The sequence below is a fragment of the Panulirus ornatus genome, chromosome 9 (genome assembly GCF_036320965.1).
Source record: "Panulirus ornatus isolate Po-2019 chromosome 9, ASM3632096v1, whole genome shotgun sequence".
Classification (NCBI taxonomy): Eukaryota; Metazoa; Arthropoda; class Malacostraca; order Decapoda; family Palinuridae; genus Panulirus; species Panulirus ornatus.
The window spans coordinates 49010376-49037372 of record NC_092232.1 but is presented as its reverse complement, the minus strand read 5'-3'; the positions used below and the strand labels follow the sequence as shown (position 1 = coordinate 49037372).

Sequence of the window (26997 nt, the reverse complement as noted above, 5' to 3'; positions counted from 1 at the left end):
GACGGGTGATTTGAATGCAAAGGTGAGTAATGTGGCAGTTGAGGGAATAATTGGTATACATGGGGTGTTCAGTGTTGTAAATGGAAATGGTGAAGAGCTTGTAGATTTATGTGCTGAAAAAGGACTGGTGATTGGGAATACTTGGTTTAAAAAGAGAGATATACATAAGTATACATGTGTAAGTAGGAGAGATGGCCAGAGAGCATTATTGGATTACGTGTTAATTGATAGGCGCGCAAAAGAGAGACTTTTAGATGTTAATGTGCTGAGAGGTGCAACTGGAGGGATGTCTGATCATTATCTTGTGGAGGCTAAGGTGAAGATTTGTATGGGTTTTCAGAAAAGAAGAGAGAATGTTGGGGTGAAGAGAGTGGTGAGAGTAAGTGAGCTTGGGAAGGAGACTTGTGTGAGGAAGTACCAGGCGAGACTGAGTACAGAATGGAAAAAGGTGAGAACAAAAGACAAAAGGGGAGTGGGGGAGGAATGGGATGTATTTAGGGAGGCAGTGATGGCTTGCGCAAAAGATGCATGTGGCATGAGAAGCATAGGAGGTGGGTTGATTAGAAAGGGTAGTGAGTGGTGGGATGAAGAAGTAAGATTATTAGTGAAAGAGAAGAGAGAGGCATTTGGACGATTTTTGCAGGGAAAAAATGCAAACGACTGGGAGATGTATAAAAGAAAGAGACAGGAGGTCAAGAGAAAGGTGCAAGAGGTGAAAAAGAGGGCAAATGAGAGTTGGGGTGAGACAGTATCATAAAATTTTAGGGAGAATAAAAAGATGTTTTGGAAGGAGGTAAATAAAGTGCGTAAGACAAGGGAGCAAATGGGAACTTCAGTGAAGGGGGCAAATGGGGAGGTGATAACAAGTAGTGGTGATGTGAGAAGGAGATGGAGTGATATTTTGAAGGTTTGTTGAATGTGTTTGATGATAGAGTGGCAGATATAGGGTGTTTTGGTCGAGGTGGTGTGCAAAGTGAGAGGGTTTGGGAAAATGATTTGGTAAACAGAGATGAGGTAGTAAAAGCTTTGCGGAAGATGAAAGCCGGCAAGGAAGCAGGTTTGGATGGTATTGCAGTGGAATTTATTAAAAAAGGGGGTGACTGTAATGTTGACTGGTTGGTAAGGTTATTTAATGTATGTATGATTCATGGTGAGGTGCCTGAGGATTGGCGGAATGCTTGCATAGTGCCATTGTACAAAGGCAAAGGGGATAAGAGTGAGTGCTCAAATTACAGAGGTATAAGTTTGTTGAGTATTCCTAGAAAATTATATGGGAGGGTACTGATTGAGAGGGTGAAGGCAGGTACAGAGCATCAGATTGGGGAAGAGCAGTGTGGTTTCAGAAGTGGTAAAGGATGTACGGATCAAGTGTTTGCTTTGAAGAATGTATGTGAGAAATACTTAGAAAAGCAAATGGATTTGTATGTAGCATTTATGGATCTGGAGAAGGCATATGATAGAGTTGATAGAGATGCTCTGTGGAAGGTACTAAGAATATATGGTGTGGGAGGCAAGTTGTTAGAAGCAGTGAAAAGTTTTTATCGAGGATGTAAGGCATGTGTACGTGTAGGAAGAGAGGAAAGTGATTGGTTCTCAGTGAATGTAGGTTTGTGGCTGGGGTGTGTGATGTCTCCATGGTTGTTTAATTTGTTTATGGATGGGGTTGTTAGGGAGGTGAATGCAAGAGTTTTGGAAAGAGGGGCAAGTATGCAGTCTGTTGTGGATGAGAGAGCTTGGGAAGTGAGTCAGTTGTTGTTTGCTGATGATACAGCACTGGTGGCTGATTGATGTGAGAAACTGCAGAAGCTGGTGACTGAGTTTGGTAAAGTGTGTGAAAGAAGAAATTTAAGAGTAAATGTGAATAAGAGCAAGGTTATTAGGTACAGTAGGGTTGAGGGTCAAGTCAACTGGGAGGTATGTTTGAATGGAGAAAAACTGGAGGAAGTACAGTGTTTTAGATATCTGGGAGTGGGTCTGGCAGCGGATGGAACCATGGAAGCGGAAGTGAATCATAGGGTGGGGGAGGGGGCGAAAATTCTGGAAGCCTCGAAGAATGTTTGGAAGTTGAGAACATTATCTCGGAGAGCAAAAATGGGTATGTTTGAAGGAATAGTGGTTCCAACAATGTTGTATGGTTGCGAGGTGTGGGCTATGGAGAGTTGTGCGGAGGAGGGTGGATGTGCTGGAAATGAGATGTTTGAGGACAACATGTGGTGTGAGGTGGTTTGATCGAGTAAGTAATGTAAGGGTGAGAGAGATGTGTGGAAATAAAAAGAGTATGGTTGAGAGAGCAGAAGAGGGTGTTTTGAAATGGTTTGGGCACATGGAGAGAATGAGTGAGGAAAGATTGACCAAGAGGATATATGTGTCAGAGGTGGAGGGAACAAGGAGAAGTGGGAGACCAAATTGGAGGTGGAAAGATGGAGTGAAAAAGATTTTGAGTGATCAGGGCCTGAGCATGCAGGAGGGTGAAAGGCGTGCAAGGAATAGAGTAAATTGGATCGATGCGGTATACCGGGGTCAACGTGCTGTCAATGGATTGAACCAGGGCATGTGAAGCATCTGGTGTAAACCATGGAAAGTTCTGTGGGGCCTGGATGTGGAAAGGGAGCTGTGGTTTCGGTGCATTATTACATGACAGCTAGAGACTGAGTGTGAACGAATGGGGCCTTTGTTGTCTTTTCCTAGAGCTACCTCGCACACATGAGGGGGGAGGGGGCTGTTATTCTATGTGTGGCGAGGTGGCGATGGGAATGAATAAAGGCAGACAGTATGAATTATGTACATGTGTATATATGTATATGTCTGTGTGTATACATATATGTGTACACTGAGATGTATCGGTATGCATATTTGCGTGTGGACGTGTATGTATATACATGTGTATGTGGGTGGGTTGGGCCATTCTTTCGTCTGTTTCCTTGCGCTACCTCGCTAACGCGTAGACAGCGACAAAGCAAAATAAATAAATAAATAAGTTTGACTGAAGAAAAACTGGAGGAAGTGAAATATTTTATTTTGATATCTGGGAGTGGATTTGGCAATGGATGGAACCATGGAAGCAGAAGTGAGTCACTGGGTGGGGAGGAGGCAAAGGTTCTGGGAGTGTTGAAGAATGTGTGTATGGCGACAACATTATGTTGGAGAGCAAAAATGGGTATGTTTGAAGGAATAGTGGTTCCAACAATGTTATATGGTTGCGAGGTGTGGGCTATAGATAGGGTTGTATGGAGGAGGGTGGATGTGTTGGAAATGAGATGTTTGAGGACAATATGTGGTGTGAGGAGGTTTGATCCAGTAAGTAATGAAAGGGTAAGAGAGATGTGTGGTAATAAAAAGAGTGTGGTGGAGAGAGCAGAAGAGGGTGTATTGAAATGGTTTGGTCACATGGAGAGAATGAGTGAGGAAAGATTGACCAAGAGGATATATGTCAGAGGTGGAGGGAATGAGAAGTGGGAGACCAAACTGCAGGTGGAAGGATGGAGTGAAAAAGATTTTGAGTGATTGGGGCCTGAAGATACAGGAGGGTGAAGGGTGTGCAAGGAATAGACTGAATTGGAATGATGTGGTACACTGAGGTCGACATGCTGTCAATGGATTGAACCAGGGCATGTGAATCGTCTGGGGTAAACCATGGAAAGTTTTGTGAGGCCTGGATATGGAAAGGGGGCTGTGGTTCCATGCATTACACATGAAAGATAGAGACTGAGTGTGTGAACAAATGTGGCCTTTGTTGTCTTTTCCTGTTGCTGCATTGTGCACATGTGGGGGGAGGGGGGTGCCATTTCATCTGTGGCGGGGTGGTGATGGGAATGGATGAAGGCAGCAAGTATGGATATGTACAAGTGTACATGTGTATATATATATGTCTGGGTATGTATATGTATGTATACGTTGAAGTATATAGGTATGTATAAGTGTGTTTGTGGGCGTTTATATCTTATTTTATTTTGCTTTGTCGCTGTCTCCCGCGTTTGCAAGGTAGCGCAAGGAAACAGACGAAAGAAATGGCCCAACCCACCCCCATACACATGTATATACATACACGTCCACACGCAAATATACATACCTATACATCTCAATGTACACATATATATACTCACACAGACATATACATATATACACATCTACATAATTCATACTGTCTGCCTTTATTCATTCCCATCACCACCTCGCCACACATGGAATAACATCCCCCTCCCCCCTCATGTGTGCGAGATAGCGCTAGGAAAAGACAACAAAGGCCCCATTCATTCACACTCAGTCTCTAGCTGTTATGCAATAATGCCTGAAACCACAGCTCCCTTTCCACATCCAGGCCCCACACAACTTTCCATGGTTTACCCCAGACGCTTTACATGCCCTGATTCAATCCATTGACAGCACGTCGACCCCGGTATACCGCATCGATCCAATTTACTCTATTCCTTGCCCGCCTTTCACCCTCCTGCATGTTCAGGCCCCGATCACTCAAAATCTTTTTCACTCCATCTTTCCACCTCCAATTTGGTCTCCCACTTCTCCTCGTTCCCTCCACTTCCGACACATATATCCTCTTGGTCAATCTTTCCTCACTCATTCTCTCCATGTGCCCAAACCATTTCAAAACACCCTCTTCTGCTCTCTCAACCACACTCTTTTTATTTCCACACATCTCTCTTACCCTTACATTACTTACTCGATCAAACCACCTCACACCACATATTGTCCTCAATCATCTCATTTCCAGCACATCCACCCTCCTGCGCACAACTCTATCCATAGCCCACGCCTCGCAACCATACAACATTGTTGGAACCACTATTCCTTCAAACATACCCATTTTTGCTTTCTGAGATAATGTTCTCGACTTCCACACATTCTTCAAGGCCCCCTCCCCCACCCTATGATTCACTTCCACTTCCATGGTTCCATCCGCTGCCAGATCCACTCCCAGATATCTAAAACACTTCACTTCCTCCAGTTTTTCTCCATTCAAACTCACCTCCCAATTGACTTGACCCTCAACCCTACTGTACCTAATAACCTTGCTCTTATTCACATTTACTCTTAACTTTCTTCTTCCACACACTTTACCAAACTCAGTCACCAGCTTCTGCAGTTTCTCACATGAATCAGCCACCAGTGCTGTATCATCAGCGAACAACAACTGACTCACTTCCCAAGCTCTCTCATCCCCAACAGACTTCATACTTGCCCCTCTTTCCAAAACTCTTGCATTCACCTCCCTAACAACCCCATCCATAAACAAATTAAACAACCATGGAGACATCACACACCCCTGCCGCAAACCTACATTCACTGAGAACCAATCACTTTCCTCTCTTCCTACACGTACACATGCCTTACATCCTCGATAAAAACTTTTCACTGCTTCTAACAACTTGCCTCCCACACCATATATTCTTAGTACCTTCCACAGAGCATCTCTATCAACTCTATCATATGCCTTCTCCAGATCCATAAATGCTACATACAAATCCATTTGCTTTTCTAAGTATTTCTCACATACATTCTTCAAAGCAAACACCTGATCCACACATCCTCTACCACTTCTGAAACCACACTGCTCTTCCCCAATCTGATGCTCTGTACATGCCTTCACCCTCTCAATCAATACCCTCCCATATAATTTACCAGGAATACTCAACAAACTTATACCTCTGTAATTTGAGCACTCACTCTTATCCCCTTTGCCTTTGTACAATGGCACTATGCACGCATTCCGCCAATCCTCAGGCACCTCACCATGAGTCATACATACATTAAATAACCTTACCAACCAGTCAACAATACAGTCACCCCCTTTTTTAATAAATTCCACTGCAATACCATCCAAACCTGCTGCCTTGCCGGCTTTCATCTTCCGCAAAGCTTTCACTACCTCTTCTCTGTTTACCAAATCATTTTCCCTAACCCTCTCACTTTGCACACCACCTCGACCAAAACACCCTATATCTGCCACTCTATCATCAAACACATTCAACAAACCTTCAAAATACTCACTCCATCTCCTTCTCACATCACCACTACTTGTTATCACCTCCCCATTTGCGCCCTTCACTGAAGTTCCCATTTGCTCCCTTGTCTTACGCACTTTATTTACCTCCTTCCAGAACATCTTTTTATTCTCCCTAAAATTTAATGATACTCTCTCACCCCAACTCTCATTTGCCCTCTTTTTCACCTCTTGCACCTTTCTCTTGACCTCGTGCCTCTTTCTTTTATACATCTCCCACTCATTTGCATTTTTTCCATGTAAAAATTGTCCAAATGCCTCTCTCTTCTCTTTCACTAATAATCTTACTTCTTCATCCCACCACTCACTACCCTTTCTAATCAACCCTCCTCCCACGCTTCTCATGCCGCAAGCATCTTTTGCGCAAGCCATCACTGCTTCCCTAAATACATTCCATTCCTCCCCCACTCCCCTTACCTCCTATGTCTGGGTATGTATATGTATGCATACGTTGCAGTATATAGGTATGTATAAGTGTGTGTGTGGGTGTTTATGAAAGAGAAGAGAGAGGCATATGGACGATTTTTGCAGGGAAAAAATGCAATTGAGTGGGAGATGTATAAAAGAAAGAGACAGGAGGTCAAGAGAAAGGTGCAAGAGGTGAAAAAAAGGGCAAATGAGAGTTGGGGTGAGAGAGTATCATTAAATTTTAGGGAGAATGAAAAGATGTTCTGGAAGGAGGTAAATAAAGTGCGTAAGACAAGGGAGCAAATGGGAACTTCAGTGAAGGGCGCAAATGGGGAGGTGATAACAAGTAGTGGTGATGTGAGAAGGAGATGGAGTGAGTATTTTGAAGGTTTGTTGAATGTGTTTGATGATAGAGTGGCAGATATAGGGTGTTTTGGTCGAGGTGGTGTGCAAAGTGAGAGGGTTAGGGAAAATGATTTGGTAAACAGAGAAGAGGTAGTGAAAGCTTTGCGGAAGATGAAAGCCGGCAAGGCAGCAGGTTTGGATGGTATTGCAGTGGAATTTATTAAAAAAGGGGGTGACTGTATTGTTGACTGGTTGATAAGGTTATTTAATGTATGTATGACTCATGGTGAGGTGCCTGAGGATTGGCGGAATGCATGCATAGTGCCATTGTACAAAGGCAAAGGGGATAAGAGTGAGTGCTCAAATTACAGAGGTATAAGTTTGTTGAGTATTCCTGGTAAATTATATGGGAGGGTATTGATTGAGAGGGTGAAGGCATGTACAGAGCATCAGATTGGGGAAGAGCAGTGTGGTTTCAGAAGTGGTAGAGGATGTGTGGATCAGGTGTTTGCTTTGAAGAATGTATGTGAGAAATACTTAGAAAAGCAAATGGATTTGTATGTAGCATTTATGGATCTGGAGAAGGCATATGATAGAGTTGATAGAGATGCTCTGTGGAAGGTATTAAGAATATATGGTGTGGGAGGCAAGTTGTTAGAAGCAGTGAAAAGTTTTTATCGAGGATGTAAGGCATGTGTACGTGTAGGAAGAGAGGAAAGTGATTGGTTCTCAGTGAATGTAGGTTTGCGGCAGGGGTGTGTGATGTCTCCATGGTTGTTTAATTTGTTTATGGATGGGGTTGTTAGGGAGGTAAATGCAAGAGTTTTGGAAAGAGGGGCAAGTATGAAGTCTGTTGGGGATGAGAGAGCTTGGGAAGTGAGTCAGTTGTTGTTCGCTGATGATACAGCACTGGTGGCTGATTCATGTGAGAAACTGCAGAAGCTGGTGACTGAGTTTGGTAAAGTGTGTGGAAGAAGAAAGTTAAGAGTAAATGTGAATAAGAGCAAGGTTAGGTACAGTAGGGTTGAGGGTCAAGTCAATTGGGAGGTGAGTTTGAATGGAGAAAAACTGGAGGAAGTGAAGTGTTTTAGATATCTGGGAGTGGATCTGGCAGCGGATGGAACCATGGAAGCGGAAGTGGATCATAGGGTGGGGGAGGGGGCGAAAATTCTGGGGGCCTTGAAGAATGTGTGGAAGTCGAGAACATTATCTCGGAAAGCAAAAATGGGTATGTTTGAAGGAATAGTGGTTCCAACAATGTTGTATGGTTGCGAGGCGTGGGCTATGGATAGAGTTGTGCGCAGGAGGATGGATGTGCTGGAAATGAGATGTTTGAGGACAATGTGTGGTGTGAGGTGGTTTGATCGAGTGAGTAACGTAAGGGTAAGAGAGATGTGTGGAAATAAAAAGAGCGTGGTTGAGAGAGCAGAAGAGGGTGTTTTGAAGTGGTTTGGGCACATGGAGAGAATGAGTGAGGAAAGATTGACCAAGAGGATATATGTGTCGGAGGTGGAGGGAGCAAGGAGAAGAGGGAGACCAAATTGGAGGTGGAAAGATGGAGTGAAAAAGATTTTGTGTGATCGGGGCCTGAACATGCAGGAGGGTGAAAGGAGGGCAAGGAATAAAGTGAATTGGAGCGATGTGGTATACCGGGGTTGACGTGCTGTCAGTGGATTGAATCAAGGCATGTGAAGCGTCTGGGGTAAACCATGGAAAGCTGTGTAGGTATGTATATTTGCGTGTGTGGACGTATGTATATACATGTGTAATGGGGGGGGGTTGGGCCATTTCTTTCGTCTGTTTCCTTGCGCTACCTCGCAAACGCGGGAGACAGCGACAAAGTATAATAAAAAAAAAAATAAAAATAATATTTGGTAACAAGCCCAGATGACATATATATACACTATCTTTGAAGTTCTGTGGGCAAGTGAGATGTGTGATAATTTTCCAGTCATAGCAGTAGACTGTTAATAAGCTCCATGGATATAATTGAAGCAAAAGCACCTAGAATTTTAAACAGAAGCAGGAAGCTTTGAATTGTCATGTGATGAAAACAGAACTAGAAGACTGTTAGAAGACTAAGGGAGCAGAATAAAGGTAAATGCTTGCCTGAAAACTGCTTTTCTTCATTCTGTTCCCAGGCATTGTAAAATGGATGGAAATTTCCAATAATGCAACTAGCCATCCATTCACTTTTTTGGGAAAAAAGATCAGCTTAAAATCACATAAAGGTTTTACCTGTAACACTCACAATATATCATCTAGTATATGTTCAAATTATTTCCATTTACTTTTCATTACCATGCAAAAAATTTTTAACAATTAAGTAAGCCAAAATACTCATGCTCAAAAACCTTAAGTAAAATCTAATTTCTTATGAAGTACATATCAGGATTAAGTGCTTATGTTGTAGTGTTTTGAACTGTATAGTAAAATATAAAGAAACAAGTGTCGCTCATAGTGAAGTCAGATAAATGCTGACAAAAGTTTTACTGGAAAAGACGATAAAATGTTTTCTGTATAATTCTACAGCTTAAAAGCATTTTCTCTCATTCATTTTAATAACAATTCATATGATGGTATCCTGACCTAATAACAGGTTGGCAAGGAGGAAGTGTCCAAAATGGTTAGTTGCCATGGTAAGTTCAAAGCCATCTGAAGTCATAGTTTTCTTATTCGTCGTTCCTCTGCCAGCATTTAGGATCAACACATCTAGTCTGCAATGAGAAATTTATGAAACTATAATTAAACAGCTTTGCATCAAATCTTAGAGAAAATTTGCCCAAGAATTTCACAGCATTACACATGACAGCTAGAGACTGTGAACGAATGTGGCCTTCTTTATCTGTTCCTGGCACTGCCTCTCTGGAGGAGGAAGAGGAGGAGGGGGAGGGAGATGCTATTTCATGTGTGGTGGGGTGACGACAGGAATGGATGGGTGTTTATGTATCCACATGTGTATGTGGGTGGGTTGGGCCATTTCCTCGTCTATTTTCCTTGTGCTACCTCGTCCACATGGGAGACGGTAGTTAAGTATCATAAATATAAAATAAAATGAAATGTTAAAAAAATGTGAAGAATAAAAAGTGGATAAATCTAGGCACCTGCAGTTCCAAAATCTTAAATCTTTAAAACACTATAGTATAGGTACTATTCAAAGGTACTATCTAAACTCATCTGAGTTTAGACAGTTAAATCAATAGAACCAAGAAAAATGAGTCCAGGCATGAAAATCCAAAATACAAATCATGAAACTTTTCAACTGGCTACAGCCATCATATGTGAAATGCAGCAACACATTACAAATTACAAAGATATTTTCACCAACTGATGAATATAAATATGGCACATCTTGGGGATATCAGAATAGAAAAATTAGTCATCACCATAATAAGACATAATAATCGTAATATGAATGAAATTTTTATGAATGAAAGAATAAAGAAGCAATCCAAATGATCCAAAGGCTTGTGATATGCCCAAGACAAAATGTGACCTCTTCTCTTCTTTCACTCATACAGGTTGAGCATCCCTAATCCGAAAATCCAAAACTTTTTGAGCAGTGACATGACGTTACAAGTTACCCTAAACACATTATTTTTTCATTGTATTAATGGCATTTCATATTCTTTTTACTGTTAAGCACTTATGTGTGAATAAGTGTAAGAAAATGATTGCATATCAGTGGCATATAAATCCAGTCAGGAATGAAAGTGATGGCAAACAACCGTAGATTGTCCACATGAGCAGCTGAGGTTGTGGCACCTTAGCTTTCTGATGGTTCAGTGTTACACAAAATTTGTTTCATGTGCAAAATTATTAACAATATTGTATACGTTACCTTCAGGCTATGTGTATAAGGTGTACATGAAACATGAATGGATTTTGTGTTTAGATTTGGGTCCCATCCCCAAGATATCTCATCAAGTTTATGCAAATACTCCAAAATTCAAAACACTTCTGGTTCTGATACGCAACCTGCATTGTCACAAAAAGAATTCTGATAGTAATAAACATGGGCCAGAGTTCAAAAGTTCATACATAAAAGGTTGTTGCACTCAAACTGATGGGCTTTAAATTTTACCTATGAATGACTGGTTTTAAGTGTAGCACTCAGATTGAGGGACATCAAATTTTACCTATGAATGACTGGTTTTAAGTTTTTATCTAAACAATGGAGATGAAAATTTACATAGAAGACCTGTACACCTTTAACAGATATGAGATAAAAGCACTTACATATTTTGGTTGGGGAAGAAACAGAAAACTTCTGAGTTTTTAAATGACAATCAACACCAAAGAATTCTTGAAATGGTTTGGACATATTGAGACAATCAGTAAAGAAAGTTTAAAAAAGAGGATCTATGTGTGAGAAGTGGAGGGAACATGGTAAACAGGGAGACAAAAGTGGAGGTGGAAGAAGGGAGCGAAAAAGATTTTGAGCGATTGGAGTCTGAACATGCAGGGGGTAAAAGGTGTGAAAGGGATAGAGTGAACTGGAATGATGTGGTATAATGGAGTCAATGGACTGTGAGGTCTAGTTGTGGATAGGGAGCTGTGGTTTCAGGGCATTGCACATGACAGCTAGAAAATGGATGCGTGGGAAGTGGTCTTCCTTCATCTGTTCTTGGTGCTACAAGTTAACGTGAGAAATGGCAATCAATCATGAAAGAAGTTTTTCTCTACTCCTCCTCCTAAATGCTAGTATGCTCTTATGACTTATGGGACAACAGACCATGGAGAAAATTGTAAGTTTTGAAGTATGAAAAAATTTTCTCTCTGGGGAAGTGTCCTGTGAGCATTTCATTTTGCATGCATTACACATGACGGCAGCACAATTACTTGCATGTTCTTTTACCTCTCCATGGTCAATCCAATGCCATAAGGTCAAATAACAATTACCTTCATACAGTTTACATATGAAACACTCCTGCACATGTCTTCAAAATGCTGTACCTTTAAGATGGATGTTTCAATGGCATCATAGAAATGAACTTGGTTCATATTACATCTGGAAAATATGATTAAAAGTTCTCAAATTTGCCCTAAGCATAGTTCAATGACAACTCTAAATGATGTTCATGTACAAGAAAGATTCAAATTCTGCACAGGGTTTTTATAATGGAAGCAAAACGTGACTTGGGTAAAAGTGGTATGAGTGAGCAATCTCAAACAAATACGAGAGGGAGTCAAGTTGTTTGATGTCACGATGGTTATCGATTGAGATTTTGGGTGAAGTACTGAGTGAGATGAAAGCAAGGTGGGATAACTTTCTTATGATAACAATAAACAATCAGAAGGAAGATATCGCAGATGTTATGAGTAGGTGATGCTGTGCTGTTCACTAAATCCGAGGAAAAGTTGGATTGAATGATATGCCATAGGTGAGAGTAGGATAGTGAAAGCAAATGTTAATAAAAGAAAGGTGCTATCATTTTCTAAACAAGGTTCAGAGTATCTGATCATGGATGAGTTTAAAAGCTTAAGAATAAAGTTTAGTACAAATGGCAGTGGGATAGCTGAAGCTGAAAGCATTGAAACTTGACTCATGCAAGTCAGAAATACTGGAGGCGAATGAGAAAAAAACTTAAGTTACGTTGTGCAAAAAGCTTGCCTTAAGGAGAACTTGTCCCAATGACAATACATGGAAGTGAAACCCATAGGAAAGGACTGATCAATATTAAGAGCAGCAGTGATGGCTAATATGTTGTTCCAAATAGGTGGAATTAAGATGAAAAAACAGAATGAAGAATGAGGATGCGAGAAGGTGGGGTGGTATGAGGAAATCATTACAAGGGCACATGGGTAAATCTTTCCAGGCAGTATGGACATGCAGAAAATGGCAGATGATAAGCTGGTCAAGAAGATAAATAGCAGTCTAGTACAGGATACATGGAGGAGCGGTACACTACAGATGAGATGCATAGATGTAGCAGATCTAATAAGGGCTAGGGATTTTTCAGAGGAAGATGCTAGTGAAATGATTCAGGATTGTAAGTAATGGATGCACTTTGTGTATGGAGGTGGTATGAATGGTGATAGCCACACTGACAAATTAATGTACTACTTAAAGAGAAAACAGAAACACTTATATAAGTACTGAAGTCCATATTTCACTTTATATACCAGGCATGAGTCAAGTATGAATGAGTTTACAGGCTATATGTAATTACATTATCCATGCCAAGATATTGGGAATCTAATAATGATAACAGATACATAGGTAGCACTAAGAAACTACAAGGAAACATATAACTATCTACTCTTTCCTACCTTTCTTCCTCCGCAAGAATTTTGGCGGCAAAAGTTCTGACAGAAGCAAGAGAAGAAGTATCCAGCATCCGCACTAGCACTAAATTGTTTCCTGAGCTGGACCGAATCTCATCTGATAAGGATATGCAATAACCTTTGTTAAGCACAACACTACGAAATCTGATTATGTATATATGAGCATTATTCGTACTCCTTCAGTCAAAAGGGAGTAATGCACAGTAATCTTTATCTAGAACAGCATTAAGTACGGAACTTTAACAATTTACATTCAAACAGCATTTTCTCACTCATTCACTCACAATCTCACTTGTAATCACAAAGCAGAAAGATATCAATCAGTGATAATATTTGGAGTTGAAGAAGACCACATTCAGCTTAAGAAGGATAGGGTTATGATGGAGCAAAACATGATACAAGAACAAGGGGACAAAGAATATTAGTGATAGAGAACTGGGAGGATCTACTACCAGGAAAACATAAACAAAAGAGGTACATACAAAATAAGATGGATTACAGGTAGGAGAACCCAATCTGGTATGCTTGGGAACTGACTCGTGCCACACTTTCAAAGTTTCCAGTTTGGGGGTTGTTTGGCACAGCACGTCAAGAAATTATGAACAAAGTATTAAATACTTCCCACGTATTCCCTGCGTGTCGTAGAAGGCGACTAAAAGGGGAGGGAGCGGGGGGCTGGAAATCCTCCCCTCTCGTTTTTTTTTTTTAATTTTCCAAAAGAAGGAACAGAGGGGGCCAGGTGAGGATATTCCAAAAAAGGCCCAGGCCTCTCTTCTTAAAGCTACCTCGCTAATGCGGGAAATGGCAAATAGTTTAAAAGAAAGAAAAGATTAAATACATAATAAAAGCATAGATTTACCCACCAAATTATTGATGTTTCTATTTATATTGCAGGGACTGAAGGCTGAGTTTTCTTCATTTCAGATGTCATGTGTTTTGTAAATGTATATTAAATCTGCAAACTGACTTGACAAACTAGTACAGTAAATAACACCGATATGACATGGATACAACAGACATGCTGAATACATAGTGTCATAGAAATGTTGCACTCAATAAATTTGACATATTGTCAACACAATGTTCAAGAGACAATGTTATATCAACACTGTAAGCCAGCATGGAATCAAAGTGAAAACCCAGCATGTGTGCAACATCATTTTCACATTGATTTCTGACCTTTTAACATAGAATCAACATAATTTTTGCCTACTGGGACTTAGCAGAATGTTTTTACACTTCGCTGGACTTTAAACCTAAAGTAGCCAGTTTCAGGAACATTCCAGATTTTAGGTTGCTTTCTTGCATTAGCAAAGAATTGTGGAACTGGAGCTTAAAGATTACATTTAGGAAATCATTCAAATGTGAAAGGAATTAGTGAGAAAAAGTAAACATAAAGGTAGACGTGCTTAAGATGTACCAAAGGATACTCTGTAGCAAGGAAAGCAAGACAGCAATGAGAAGATAAGGGTCTGGCCCTCTTGGTAAAGAATAACCTAAATTTTGTGAGCTAATGGTGGTAAGCCATCTTTTCATAAAGGAAAAATCAAATTAAGAAAAGTTACCCTAAGACTTTTGAAAACATAGAGTCCCCATACAATCTTCTTTTTTCTTTTTTACATTGGAGGCTCCAGCCACAGACAAAAGTTCACATCAAAGCTGAGAAGTTAATGAAAAGGGTTGGCATGCTGTCACTGGACTGAGCCAGTGCATGTGAAACATCCGGGGTAAATCATGGAAAGGGTCATGATGCCTGGTTATGTATAAAGAGCTGTGGTTTTGATGCATTATACATGACTGCTACAGAATGGATGTGAGAGGATGTGGCCTTTTTTTTGTTTGTTCCTAATGGGAAACAGCAGCCAAGTATGAAAGAAATTAATAAAAACAATAATTTTTTTTTTTTTTTTTTTTTTATACTTTGTCGCTGTCTCCCGCGTCTGCGAGGTAGCGCAAGGAAACAGACGAAAGAAATGGCCCAACCCCCCCCCCCCATACACATGTACATACACATGTCCACACACGTGTATACATACCTACACAGCTTTCCATGGTCCACCCCAGACGCCTCACATGCCTTGATTCACTCCACTGACAGCACGTCAACCCCTGTATACCACATCGCTCCAATTCACTCTATTCCTTGCCCTCCTTACACCCTCCTGCATGTTCAGGCCCCGATCACACAAAATCTTTTTCACTCCATCTTTCCACCTCCAATTTGGTCTCCCTCTTCTCCTCGTTCCCTCCACCTCCGACACATATATCCTCTTGGTCAATCTTTCCTCACTCATTCTCTCCATGTGCCCAAACAATTTCAAAACACCCTCTTCTGCTCTCTCAACCACGCTCTTTTTATTTCCACACATCTCTCTTACCCTTACGTTACTTACTCGATCAAACCACCTCACACCACACATTGTCCTCAAACATCTCATTTCCAGCACATCCATCCTCCTGCGCACAACTCTATCCATAGCCCACGCCTCGCAACCATACAACATTGTTGGAACCACTATTCCTTCAAACATACCCATTTTTGCTTTCCGAGATAATGTTCTCGACTTCCACACATTTTTCAAGGCTCCCAAAATTTTCGCCCCCTCCCCCACCCTATGATCCACTTCCGCTTCCATGGTTCCATCCGCTGACAGATCCACTCCCAGATATCTAAAACACTTCACTTCCTCCAGTTTTTCTCCATTCAAACTTACCTCCCAATTGACTTGACCCTCAACCCTACTGTACCTAATAACCTTGCTCTTATTCACATTTACTCTTAACTTTCTTCTTCCACACACTTTACCAAACTCAGTCACCAGCTTCTGCAGTTTCTCACATGAATCAGCCACCAGCGCTGTATCATCAGCGAACAACAACTGACTCACTTCCCAGGCTCTCTCATCCCCAACAGACTTCATACTTGCCCCTCTTTCCAGGACTCTTGCATTCACCTCCCTAACAACCCCATCCATAAACAAATTAAACAACCATGGAGACATCACACACCCCTGCCGCAAACCTACATTCACTGAGAACCAATCACTTTCCTCTCTTCCTACACGTACACATGCCTTACATCCTCGATAAAAACTTTTCACTGCTTCTAACAACTTGCCTCCCACACCATATATTCTTAATACCTTCCACAGAGCATCTCTATCAACTCTATCATATGCCTTCTCCAGATCCATAAATGCTACATACAAATCCATTTGCTTTTCTAAGTATTTCTCACATACATTCTTCAAAGCAAACACCTGATCCACACATCCTCTACCACTTCTGAAACCGCACTGCTCTTCCCCAATCTGATGCTCTGTACATGCCTTCACCCTCTCAATCAATACCCTCCCATATAATTTACCAGGAATACTCAACAAACTTATACCTCTGTAATTTGAGCACTCACTCTTATCCCCTTTGCCTTTGTACAATGGCACTATGCACGCATTCCGCCAATCCTCAGGCACCTCACCATGAGTCATACATACATTAAATAACCTTACCAACCAGTCAACAATACAGTCACCCCCTTTTTTAATAAATTCCACAGCAATACCATCCAAACCTGCTGCCTTGCCGGCTTTCATCTTCCGCAAAGCTTTTACTACCTCTTCTCTGTTTACCAAATCATTTTCCCTAACCCTCTCACTTTGCACACCACCTCGACCAAAACACCCTATATCTGCCACTCTGTCATCAGACACATTCAACAAACCTTCAAAATACTCATTCCATCTCCTTCTCACATCACCACTACTTGTTATCACCTCCCCATTTACGCCCTTCACTGAAGTTCCCATTTGCTCCCTTGTCTTACGCACCCTATTTACCTCCTTCCAGAACATCTTTTTATTCTCCCTAAAATTTACTGATAGTCTCTCACCCCAACTCTCATTTGCCCTTTTTTTCACCTCTTGCACCTTTCTCTTGACCTCCTGTCTCTTTCTTTTATACTTCTCCCACTCAATTGCATTTTTTCCCTGCAAAAATCGTCCAAATGCCTCTCTCTTCTCTTTCACTAATACTCTTACTTCTTCATCCCACCACTCACTACCCTTTCTAAACAGCCCACCTCCCACTCTTCTCATGCCACAAGCATCTTTTGCGCAATCCATCACTGATTCCCTAAATACATCCCATTCCTCCCCCACTCCCCTTACTTCCATTGTTCTCACCTTTTTCCATTCTGTACACAGTCTCTCCTGGTACTTCCCCACACAGGTCTCCTTCCCAAGCTCACTTATTCTCACCACCTTCTTCACCCCAACATTCACTCCTCTTTTCTGAAAACCCATACTAATCTTCACCTTAGCCTCCACAAGATAATGATCAGACAACCCTCCAGTTGCACCTCTCAGCACATTAACATCCAAAAGTCTCTCTTTCGCACGCCTGTCAATTAACACGTAATCCAATAACGCTCTCTGGCCATCTCTCCTACTTACATAAGTATACTTATGTATATCTCGCTTTTTAAACCAGGTATTCCCAATCATCAGTCCTTTTTCAGCACATAAATCTACAAGCTCTTCACCATTTCCATTTACAACACTGAACACCCCATGCATACCAATTATTCCCTCAACTGCCACATTACTCACCTTTGCATTCAAATCACCCATCACTATAACCCGGTCTCGTAAGAGTATTAGTGAAAGAGAAGAGAGAGGCATTTGGACGATTTTTGCAGGGAAAAAATGCAATTGAGTGGGAGAAGTATAAAAGAAAGAGACAGGAGGTCAAGAGAAAGGTGCAAGAGGTGAAAAAAAGGGCAAATGAGAGTTGGGGTGAGAGACTATCAGTAAATTTTAGGGAGAATAAAAAGATGTTCTGGAAGGAGGTAAATAGGGTGCGTAAGACAAGGGAGCAAATGGGAACTTCAGTGAAGGGCGCAAATGGGGAGGTGATAACAAGTAGTGGTGATGTGAGAAGGAGATGGAATGAGTATTTTGAAGGTTTGTTGAATGTGTCTGATGACAGAGTGGCAGATATAGGGTGTTTGGGTCGAGGTGGTGTGCAAAGTGAGAGGGTTAGGGAAAATGATTTGGTAAACAGAGAAGAGGTAGTAAAAGCTTTGCGGAAGATGAAAGCCGGCAAGGCAGCAGGTTTGGATGGTATTGCTGTGGAATTTATTAAAAAAGGGGGTGACTGTATTGTTGACTGGTTGGTAAGGTTATTTAATGTATGTATGACTCATGGTGAGGTGCCTGAGGATTGGCGGAATGCGTGCATAGTGCCATTGTACAAAGGCAAAGGGGATAAGAGTGAGTGCTCAAATTACAGAGGTATAAGTTTGTTGAGTATTCCTGGTAAATTATATGGGAGGGTATTGATTGAGAGGGTGAAGGCATGTACAGAGCATCAGATTGGGGAAGAGCAGTGTGGTTTCAGAAGTGGTAGAGGATGTGTGGATCAGGTGTTTGCTTTGAAGAATGTATGTGAGAAATACTTAGAAAAGCAAATGGATTTGTATGTAGCATTTATGGATCTGGAGAAGGCATATGATAGAGTTGATAGAGATGCTCTGTGGAAGGTATTAAGAATATATGGTGTGGGAGGCAAGTTGTTAGAAGCAGTGAAAAGTTTTTATCGAGGATGTAAGGCATGTGTACGTGTAGGAAGAGAGGAAAGTGATTGGTTCTCAGTGAATGTAGGTTTGCGGCAGGGGTGTGTGATGTCTCCATGGTTGTTTAATTTGTTTATGGATGGGGTTGTTAGGGAGGTAAATGCAAGAGTCTTGGAAAGAGGGGCAAGTATGAAGTCTGTTGGGGATGAGAGAGCTTGGGAAGTGAGTCAGTTGTTGTTCGCTGATGATACAGCGCTGGTGGCGGATTCATGTGAGAAACTGCAGAAGCTGGTGACGGAGTTTGGTAAAGTGTGTGGAAGAAGAAAGTTAAGAGTAAATGTGAATAAGAGCAAGGTTATTAGGTACAGTAGGGTTGAGGGTCAAGTCAATTGGGAGGTGAGTTTGAATGGTGAAAAACTGGAGGAAGTGAAGTGTTTTAGATATCTGGGAGTGGATCTGTCAGCGGATGGAACCATGGAAGCGGAAGTGGATCATAGGGTGGGGGAGGGGGCGAAAATTTTGGGAGCCTTGAAAAATGTGTGGAAGTCGAGAACATTATCCCGGAAAGCAAAAATGGGTATGTTTGAAGGAATAGTAGTTCCAACAATGTTGTATGGTTGCGAGGCGTGGGCTATGGATAGAGTTGTGTGCAGGAGGATGGATGTGCTGGAAATGAGATGTTTGAGGACAATGTGTGGTGTGAGGTGGTTTGATCGAGTAAGTAACGTAAGGGTAAGAGAGATGTGTGGAAATAAAAAGAGCGTGGTTGAGAGAGCAGAAGAGGGTGTTTTAAAATGGTTTGGGCACATGGAGAGAATGAGTGAGGAAAGATTGACCAAGAGGATATATGTGTCGGAGGTGGAGGGAATGAGGAGAAGAGGGAGACCAAATTGGAGGTGGAAAGATGGAGTGAAAAAGATTTTGTGTGATCGGGGCCTGAACATGCAGGAGGGTGAAAGGAGGGCAAGGAATAGAGTGAATTGGAGCGATGTGGTATACAGGGGTTGATGTGCTGTCAGTGGATTGAATCAAGGCATGTGAAGCGTCCGGGGTAAACCATGGAAAGCTGTGTAGGTATGTATATTTGTGTGTGTGGACGTGTGTATGTACATGTGTATGGGGGGGGTTGGGCCATTTCTTTCGTCTGTTTCCTTGCGCTACCTCGCAAACGCAGGAGACAGCGACAAAAAAAAAAAAAAAAAAAAAAAAAAAAAAAAAAAAATAATAATGATAAAAATAATATGGGAAATTATATGGGAGAGTACTGATTGAGAAGGTAAAGGCATGTACAGAGCATCAGACTGGGGAAGAGCAGTGTGGTTTCAGAAGTGGTAGAGGATGTGGGGATCAGGTGTTTACTTTGAGGAATGTATGTGAAAAATACTTAGAAAAACAGATGGATTTATATGAATCATTTATGGATCTGGAGAAGACATATGATAGAGGTGATAAAGATGCTTTGTGGAAGGTATTAAGAGTATATGGTGTGGAAGGTAAGCTGCTAGAAGCAGTGAAAAGTTTTTACCAAGGATGTAACGCATGTGTGCGAGTAGGAAGAGAGGAAAGTGATTGGTTCCCAGTGAATGTCGGTTTATGGCAGGGGTGCATGATGTCTCCATGGTTGTTTAATTTGTTTATGGATGGGGTGGTTAGGGAGGTGAATGCAAGAGTTTAGAGAGAGGGGCAAGTATGCAGTTTGTTGTGGATGAGAGGGCTTGGGAAGTGAGTCAGTTGTTGTTCGCTGATGATACAGCGCTGGCAGCCGATTCATGTGAGAAACTGCTGAAGTTGGTGATTGAGTTTGGTAAAGTGTGTGAAAGAAGAAAATTGAGAGTAAATGTAAATAAGAGCAAGGTCGTTAGGTTCAGTAGGGTCAAGGGAAAAGTTAAATGGGAGGTAAGTTTGAATGGAGAAAAACTGGAGGAAGTGAAGTGTTTTAGATCCGGGAATGGATTTAGCAGCGGAAGGAACCATGGAAGTGGAAGTGAGTCAGAGGGTGGGGGAGGGGGAGAAGGTTCTGAGAGCATTGAAGAATGTGTGGGAGGTGAGAACGTTATCTCAGAGCAAAAATGGGGATGTTTGAAGGAATAGGGGTTCCAACAATGTTATAAGGTTGCAAGGCATGGGCTATAGACAGAGTTGTGTGGAGGAGGGTGGATGTGTTGGAAATGAAACGTTTGAGGACAATATGTGGTGTGGGGTGTTTTGATCGAGTAAGTAAAGAAAGGGTAAGAGAGATGTGTGGTAATAAGGAGTGTGGTTGAGAGAGCAGAAGAGGGTGTATTGAAATGATTTGGTCACATGGAGAGAATGAATGAGGAAAGATTGACAAAGAGGGTATATGTGTTAGAGGTAGAGGGAACGAGGAGAAACAGGAGACAAAATTGGAGGTGGAAGGATGGAGTGAAAAAGATTTTGAACGATCAGGGCATGAAGATACAGGGGGGTGAAAGGCATGCAAGGAATAGAGTGAATTGGAATGATGTGGTTTACCGGGGCTGACGTGCTGTCAATGGATTGAACCAGGGCATGTGAAGTGTCTGGGGAAAACCATGGAAAGTTTTGTGAGACCTGGATGTGGAAAGGGAGCTGAGGTTTCGGAGCATTACACATGACAGCTGGAGACTGAGTGTGAATGAATGTGGCCTTTCCTGTCTTTTCCTGGCGCTACCTCACGCGAGGGTGGGGGGAGGGGGATGCTATTTCATGTGTGGCTGAGTGGTGACAGGAATGGATGAAGGCAGCAAGTATGAATGTGTGTCTGTGTATGTATAGTATATAGATGTTGAAATGCATAAGTATGCATATGAGAGTGTGTGGGCATTTATGTATGTACATGTGTGTGGGTGGGTTGGGCCATTCTTTCATCTGTTTCCTTGCGCTACCGTGTTAATGCAGGAGACATCGACTAAGTATATACAAAAAAACAATAACAATAATGACAATAAAAATAACAGCATCATGTCATCAGCAAACAGTAACTGACTCACCTCCTAAGCCCCCAACCCTGTAAAAACTGCCGACTCCCCCCTTATTCTAAGACTCTCACGTTCACCTCTCTCACTATCATCACTCCTACCGCAAGCCCACCTTCACCTGAAACCACTCACCCTCTCTTCTTACACACTTTCCTCACAATCTTGATAAAAACCACTCATTCCTTCTATTAGCTTTCCTTCCACCCCAGATATTTGTAAAATTTTCCAGAAAGCATCTCTAACCTTATTACATACTGTTTCCAGATCCATAAGTGCCATATGCAAATCCCTCTTTTTCTCTATGTCACTATCACACAAATTCTTCAAGGTAAACACCTGATCCATGCACCCTCTTCCACTCCTGACACCAAATCATTCCTCCCCATTCTGATGCTTTGTGCATGCCACAATCATCGCAATCACCAACCTTCCATACAATTTATCACATACACTTAACAATCTAATACCTCTGTAATTCAGCCATCCACTTTTGTCCCCCTTACCTTTACCATGTGCAATGGCACTAAACAGGCATTCTACCTGTGTAACAACAACAACAATAATAATATTAATAATAATAATAATAAGATTTTGAAAAAGATTTTGAGTGATCGGGGCCTGAACATGCAGGAGGGTGAAAGGCGGGCAAGGAATAGAGTGAATTGGATCGATGTAGTATACCGGGGTTGACGTGCTGTCAGTGGATTGAATCAGGGCATGTGAAGCGTCTGGGGTAAACAATGGAAAGTTGTGTGGGGCCTGGATGTGGAAAGGGAGCTGTGGTTTCGGGCATTATTGCAAGACAGCTAGAGACTGAGTGTGAACGAATGGGGCCTTTGTTGTCTTTTCCTAGCGCTACCTCGCACACGAGGGCGGAGGGGGAAGGTATTCCAAGTGTGGCGAGGTGGCGATGGGAATGAATAGAGGCAGACAGTGTGAATTGTGTGCATGGGTATATATGTATGTGTCTGTGTGTGTATATATATGTGTACATTGAGATGTATAGGTATGTATATTTGCGTGTGTGGACGTGTATGTATATACATGTGTATGGGGGTGAGTTGGGCCATTTCTTTCGTCTGTTTCCTTGCGCTACCTCGCAAACGCGGGAGACAGCGACAAAGCAAAATAAATAAAATAAATATAATAATAATAATAATAATAATAATAATAATAATAATGATACATTATCTCGGAAAGCAAAAATGGGTATGTTTGAAGGAATAGTGGTTCCAACAATGTTGTATGGTTGCGAGGCGTGGGCTATGGATAGAGTTGTGCGCAGGAGGGTGGATGTGCTGGAAATGAGATGTTGGAGGACAATATGCGGTGTGAGGTGGTTTGATCGAGTACGTAATGTAAGGGTAAGAGAGATGTGTGGAAATAAAAAGAGTGTGGTTGAGAGAGCAGAAGAGGGTGTTTTGAAATGGTTTGGTCACATGGAGAGAATGAGTGAGGAAAGATTGACCAAGAGGATACATGTGTCAGAGGTGGAGGGAACGAGGGGAAGTGGGAGACCAAATTGGAGGTGGAAAGATGTAGTGAAAAAGATTTTGAGTGATCAGGGCCTGAACATGCAGGAGGGTGAAAGGTGTGCAAGGAATAGAGTGAATTGGAACGATGTGGTATACCGGGGTCGACGTGCTGTCAATGGATTGAACCAGGGCATGTGAAGCGTCTGGGGTAAACCATGGAAAGTTCTGTGGGGCCTGGATGTGGAAAGGAAGCTATGGTTTCGGTGCATTATTACATGACAGCTAGAGACTGAGTGTGAACGAATGGGGCTTTTGTTGTCTTTTCCTAGCGCTACCTCGCACACATGAGGGGGGAGGGGGTTGTTATTCCATGTGTGGCAGGGTGGCGATGGGAATAAATAAAGGCAGACAGTATGAATAATGTACATGTGTATATATGTATATGTCTGTGTGTGTATATATATGTGTACATTGAGATGTATAGGTATGTATATTTGCATGTGTGGACGTGTATGTATATACATGTGTATGTGGGTGGGTTGGGCCATTCTTTTGTCTGTTTGCTTGCGCTACCTCGCAAACGCAGGAGACAACGACTAAGCAAAATAAATAATAAATAAATAAATAATAATAATAATGATGATAATAATAATAATAATAATAATAATAATCCTATCCCTGGTGATGGGGACAAAGAATACTTCCCACGTATTCCCTGCGTGTCGTAGAAGGCAACTAAAAGGGGAGGGAGCGGGGGGCTGGATATCCTCCCCTCTCATTTTTAACTTTCCAAAAGAAGGAACAGAGAAGGGGGCCAAGTGAGGATATTCCCTCAAAGACCCAGTCCTTCGTTCTTAACGCTACCTCGCTAATGCGGGAAATGGCGAATAGTATGAAAAAAAAAAAAAAAATAATAATAATAATAATAATAATAACAATAATAATAATAAAAATGATAATAATTATAACAATATTGAAAATATCTATTTTTTTTTTTTTTTTTTTTTTTCATACTATTCGCCATTTCCCGTGATAGCGAGGTAGCGTTAAGAACAGAGGACTGGGCCTTTGAGGGAATATCCTCACCTGGCCCTCTTCTCTGTTCCTTCTTTTGGAAAATTAAAAAAAAAAAACGAGAGGGGAGGATTTCCAGCCCCCCGCTCCCTTCCCTTTTAGTCGCCTTCTACGACACGCAGGGAATACGTGGGAAGTATTCTTTCTCCCCTATCCCCAGGGATATTTCTTTATATTTATTATATTTTGTTGCTGTCTCCCGCGTTAGCGAGGTAGTGCAAGGAAACAGATGAAAGAATGGCCCAGCACACCTACATACACGTGTATATATATAAACACCCACAAACGCACATATACATTTCAACGTATATATACATATACATACACAGACATATACATATGTACATATTCATACTTGCTACCCTCATCCATTCCCGTCGCCACCCTGCCACACATGAAATGGCACCCTCCCCTTGCATTGGCACACGTGCACAAGGTAGCACTAGGAAAAGCCAACAAAGGCCACATTTGTTCACATTCAGTCACTAGCTGTCATGTGTAATGCACCGAAACCACAGCTCCCTTTCCACATCCAGGCCCCACAAAACTTTCCATGATTTACCCCAGACATCTCACATGCCCTGGTTCAATCCATTGACAGCACATCAACCCCGGTATACCACATCGTTCTAATTCACTCTATTACTTGCATGCCTTTCACCCTCCTGCATGTTCATGCCCTGATTGCTCAAAATCTTTTTCACTCCATCCTTCCACCTCCAATCTGGTCTCTCACTTCTCCTCATTCCTTCCATAATTAATAACGTACTGTTGTATGAAAAAAGAGGAATACTCTACGTGTTGAAGTGATACAAGCAGAAAACATACAATAAACTCAAGAGACAAAAAGGCCAAAAAATGGGGCCTAGGAAAGTAAAAACTAATGAAATATGCATAACCAGAAATTTGACATTCATTCACGCAGCTTCCATTTTTTCATTCCCATTGACACACAAATGAGTGTTCTCAACATATTGTTTCATTGTACCATTCACAAAATCAATAGTTACCAGCAACATCAGAAGCCTTTTTAAGGTTTCTACAGGCAAGGATGACACGTGCGCCACGGCATGCTAAGTCTCTAGCTGCCTCCTTACCAATACCTGAAAGAAAAAATGACATGATCTACCCTTGTGGGAAGCAAAGACTTGGCTGAGGGCAAATATAGGCACTAAAATAATACTATTACGCTATATTCTATATGACATCAAATTTTCCTTCCTTACTACAAGTACCAAAATTTATCCAGTTTAGCATTCAGAAAGACTGCTATTCAAGCATTAGTTACTAGAACTGCCTGTGGTAATGAAAAGGGTGAAACAGATGTAATTATTCTCTGTGTCAAGGAAGGTCTCAGCATGAACAGCCATTGCAATGGGACACCCAAGCCCAAGAATTTAGTAATGTCCCATCCAGTTTATTATCAGCATTCCAATTCACAGCTAAAATGTTATATCAATATTGATTGTATACCAGTTTCTGGGAGAGAGTAAACCTGGGATTAAGAATATACAGTATGAAGAAAAATGTGTGCTTTTAATTACAAGTGTATAACACACATACATACCATCACTTACTGAAATGAGAAAAGAAAAGATTGGTTTTGAAGTAAAACCTCTTCCCTCCTTGGCAGTATCCCAAAAGCATGATTCATTACATTCACTGGAAATATACTGGTCATGACTCAACCCACCCTCATTAGATATGGTGAGGAGGCCTCAGTCTTTATTCACCCTTTGCAAGCAACCCCAAGGTATTCACAGCAAGTGCGTGTATTGGGACCACTGTAGGCCAATCAGCAACCAACATCGGGTTGATGTCATAGACTTACCACCTTCCAGCTATTCACAGCTCACATTTGATGATTGCAAGCATTATCCATGGCAGTAACAGAGGGTAAAATGAAGGTAAACAGACAGTAAAACGTTTTTCAAAATGGAGGGAAAGGCTAGATAAGGTGGGAAAAAATAACAACTGGCAGGACCCCACATTCTGCAAGAAATTTTTTTCCTAACTTTCAAGACCTACCTTTCTGTCCTGAACAGTTTGGCCCTTAAACATGAGATTATAAACCAACTTAAAGTTTCATATGTATATATATGTATGTGAGTGTGTGTGTGTGTGTGCGCGCGTGTGTGTGTGTGTGTGTGTGTGTGTGTGTGTGTGTGTGTGTGTGTGTGTGTATATATATATGTATATTATCCCTGGGGATAGGGGTGAAAGAATACTTCCCACGTATTCCTCGTGTGTCGTAGAAAGCGACTAGAGGGGACGGGAGCGGGGGGCCGGAAATCCTCCCCTCCTTGTATTAACTTTCTAAAATGGGAAACAGAAGAAGGAGTCACGCGGGGAGTGCTCATCCTCCTCGAAGGCTCAGAGTGGGGTGCCTAAATGTGTGTGGATGTAACCAAGATGTGAAAAAAGGAGAGCTAGGTAGTATGTTTGAGGAAACGAACCTGGATGTTTTGGCTCTGAGTGAAACGAAGCTCAAGGGTAAAGGGGAAGAGTGGTTTGGAAATGTCTGGGGAGTGAAGTCAGGGGTTAGTGAGAGGACAAGAGCAAGGGAAGGAGTAGCAATACTCCTGAAACAGGAGTTGTGGGAGTATGTGATAGAATGTAAGAAAGTAAATTCTCGATTGATATGGGTAAGATTGAAAGTTGATGGAGAGAGGTGGGTGATTATTGGTGCATATGCACCTGGGCATGAGAAGAAAGATCATGAGAGGCAAGTGTTTTGGGAGCAGCTAAATGAGTGTGTTAGCGGTTTTGATGCACGAGACCGGGTTATAGTGATGGGTGATTTGAATGCAAAGGTGAGTAATGTGGCAGTTGAGGGAA

The 26997-nt window shown here is 41.7% G+C and overlaps 1 protein-coding gene across 5 annotated transcripts in view; it reads right to left on the bottom strand.

Moving 5' to 3' along the window:
• The window catches only part of LOC139750403 (retinol dehydrogenase 12-like), a 367894-nt gene that overhangs the window by 19916 nt on the left and 320981 nt on the right, over positions 1-26997 (bottom strand). For all 5 annotated transcript variants that reach the window (XM_071665155.1, XM_071665158.1, XM_071665157.1 and 2 more), the window contains exons 3-5: positions 25170-25262; positions 13046-13157; positions 9362-9489 (exon numbers count right to left, since the gene is read on the bottom strand). In XM_071665155.1, coding sequence (XP_071521256.1) covers positions 9362-9489; positions 13046-13157; positions 25170-25262 — 333 coding nt within the window. The remainder of the gene's footprint in view (positions 1-9361; positions 9490-13045; positions 13158-25169; positions 25263-26997) is intronic.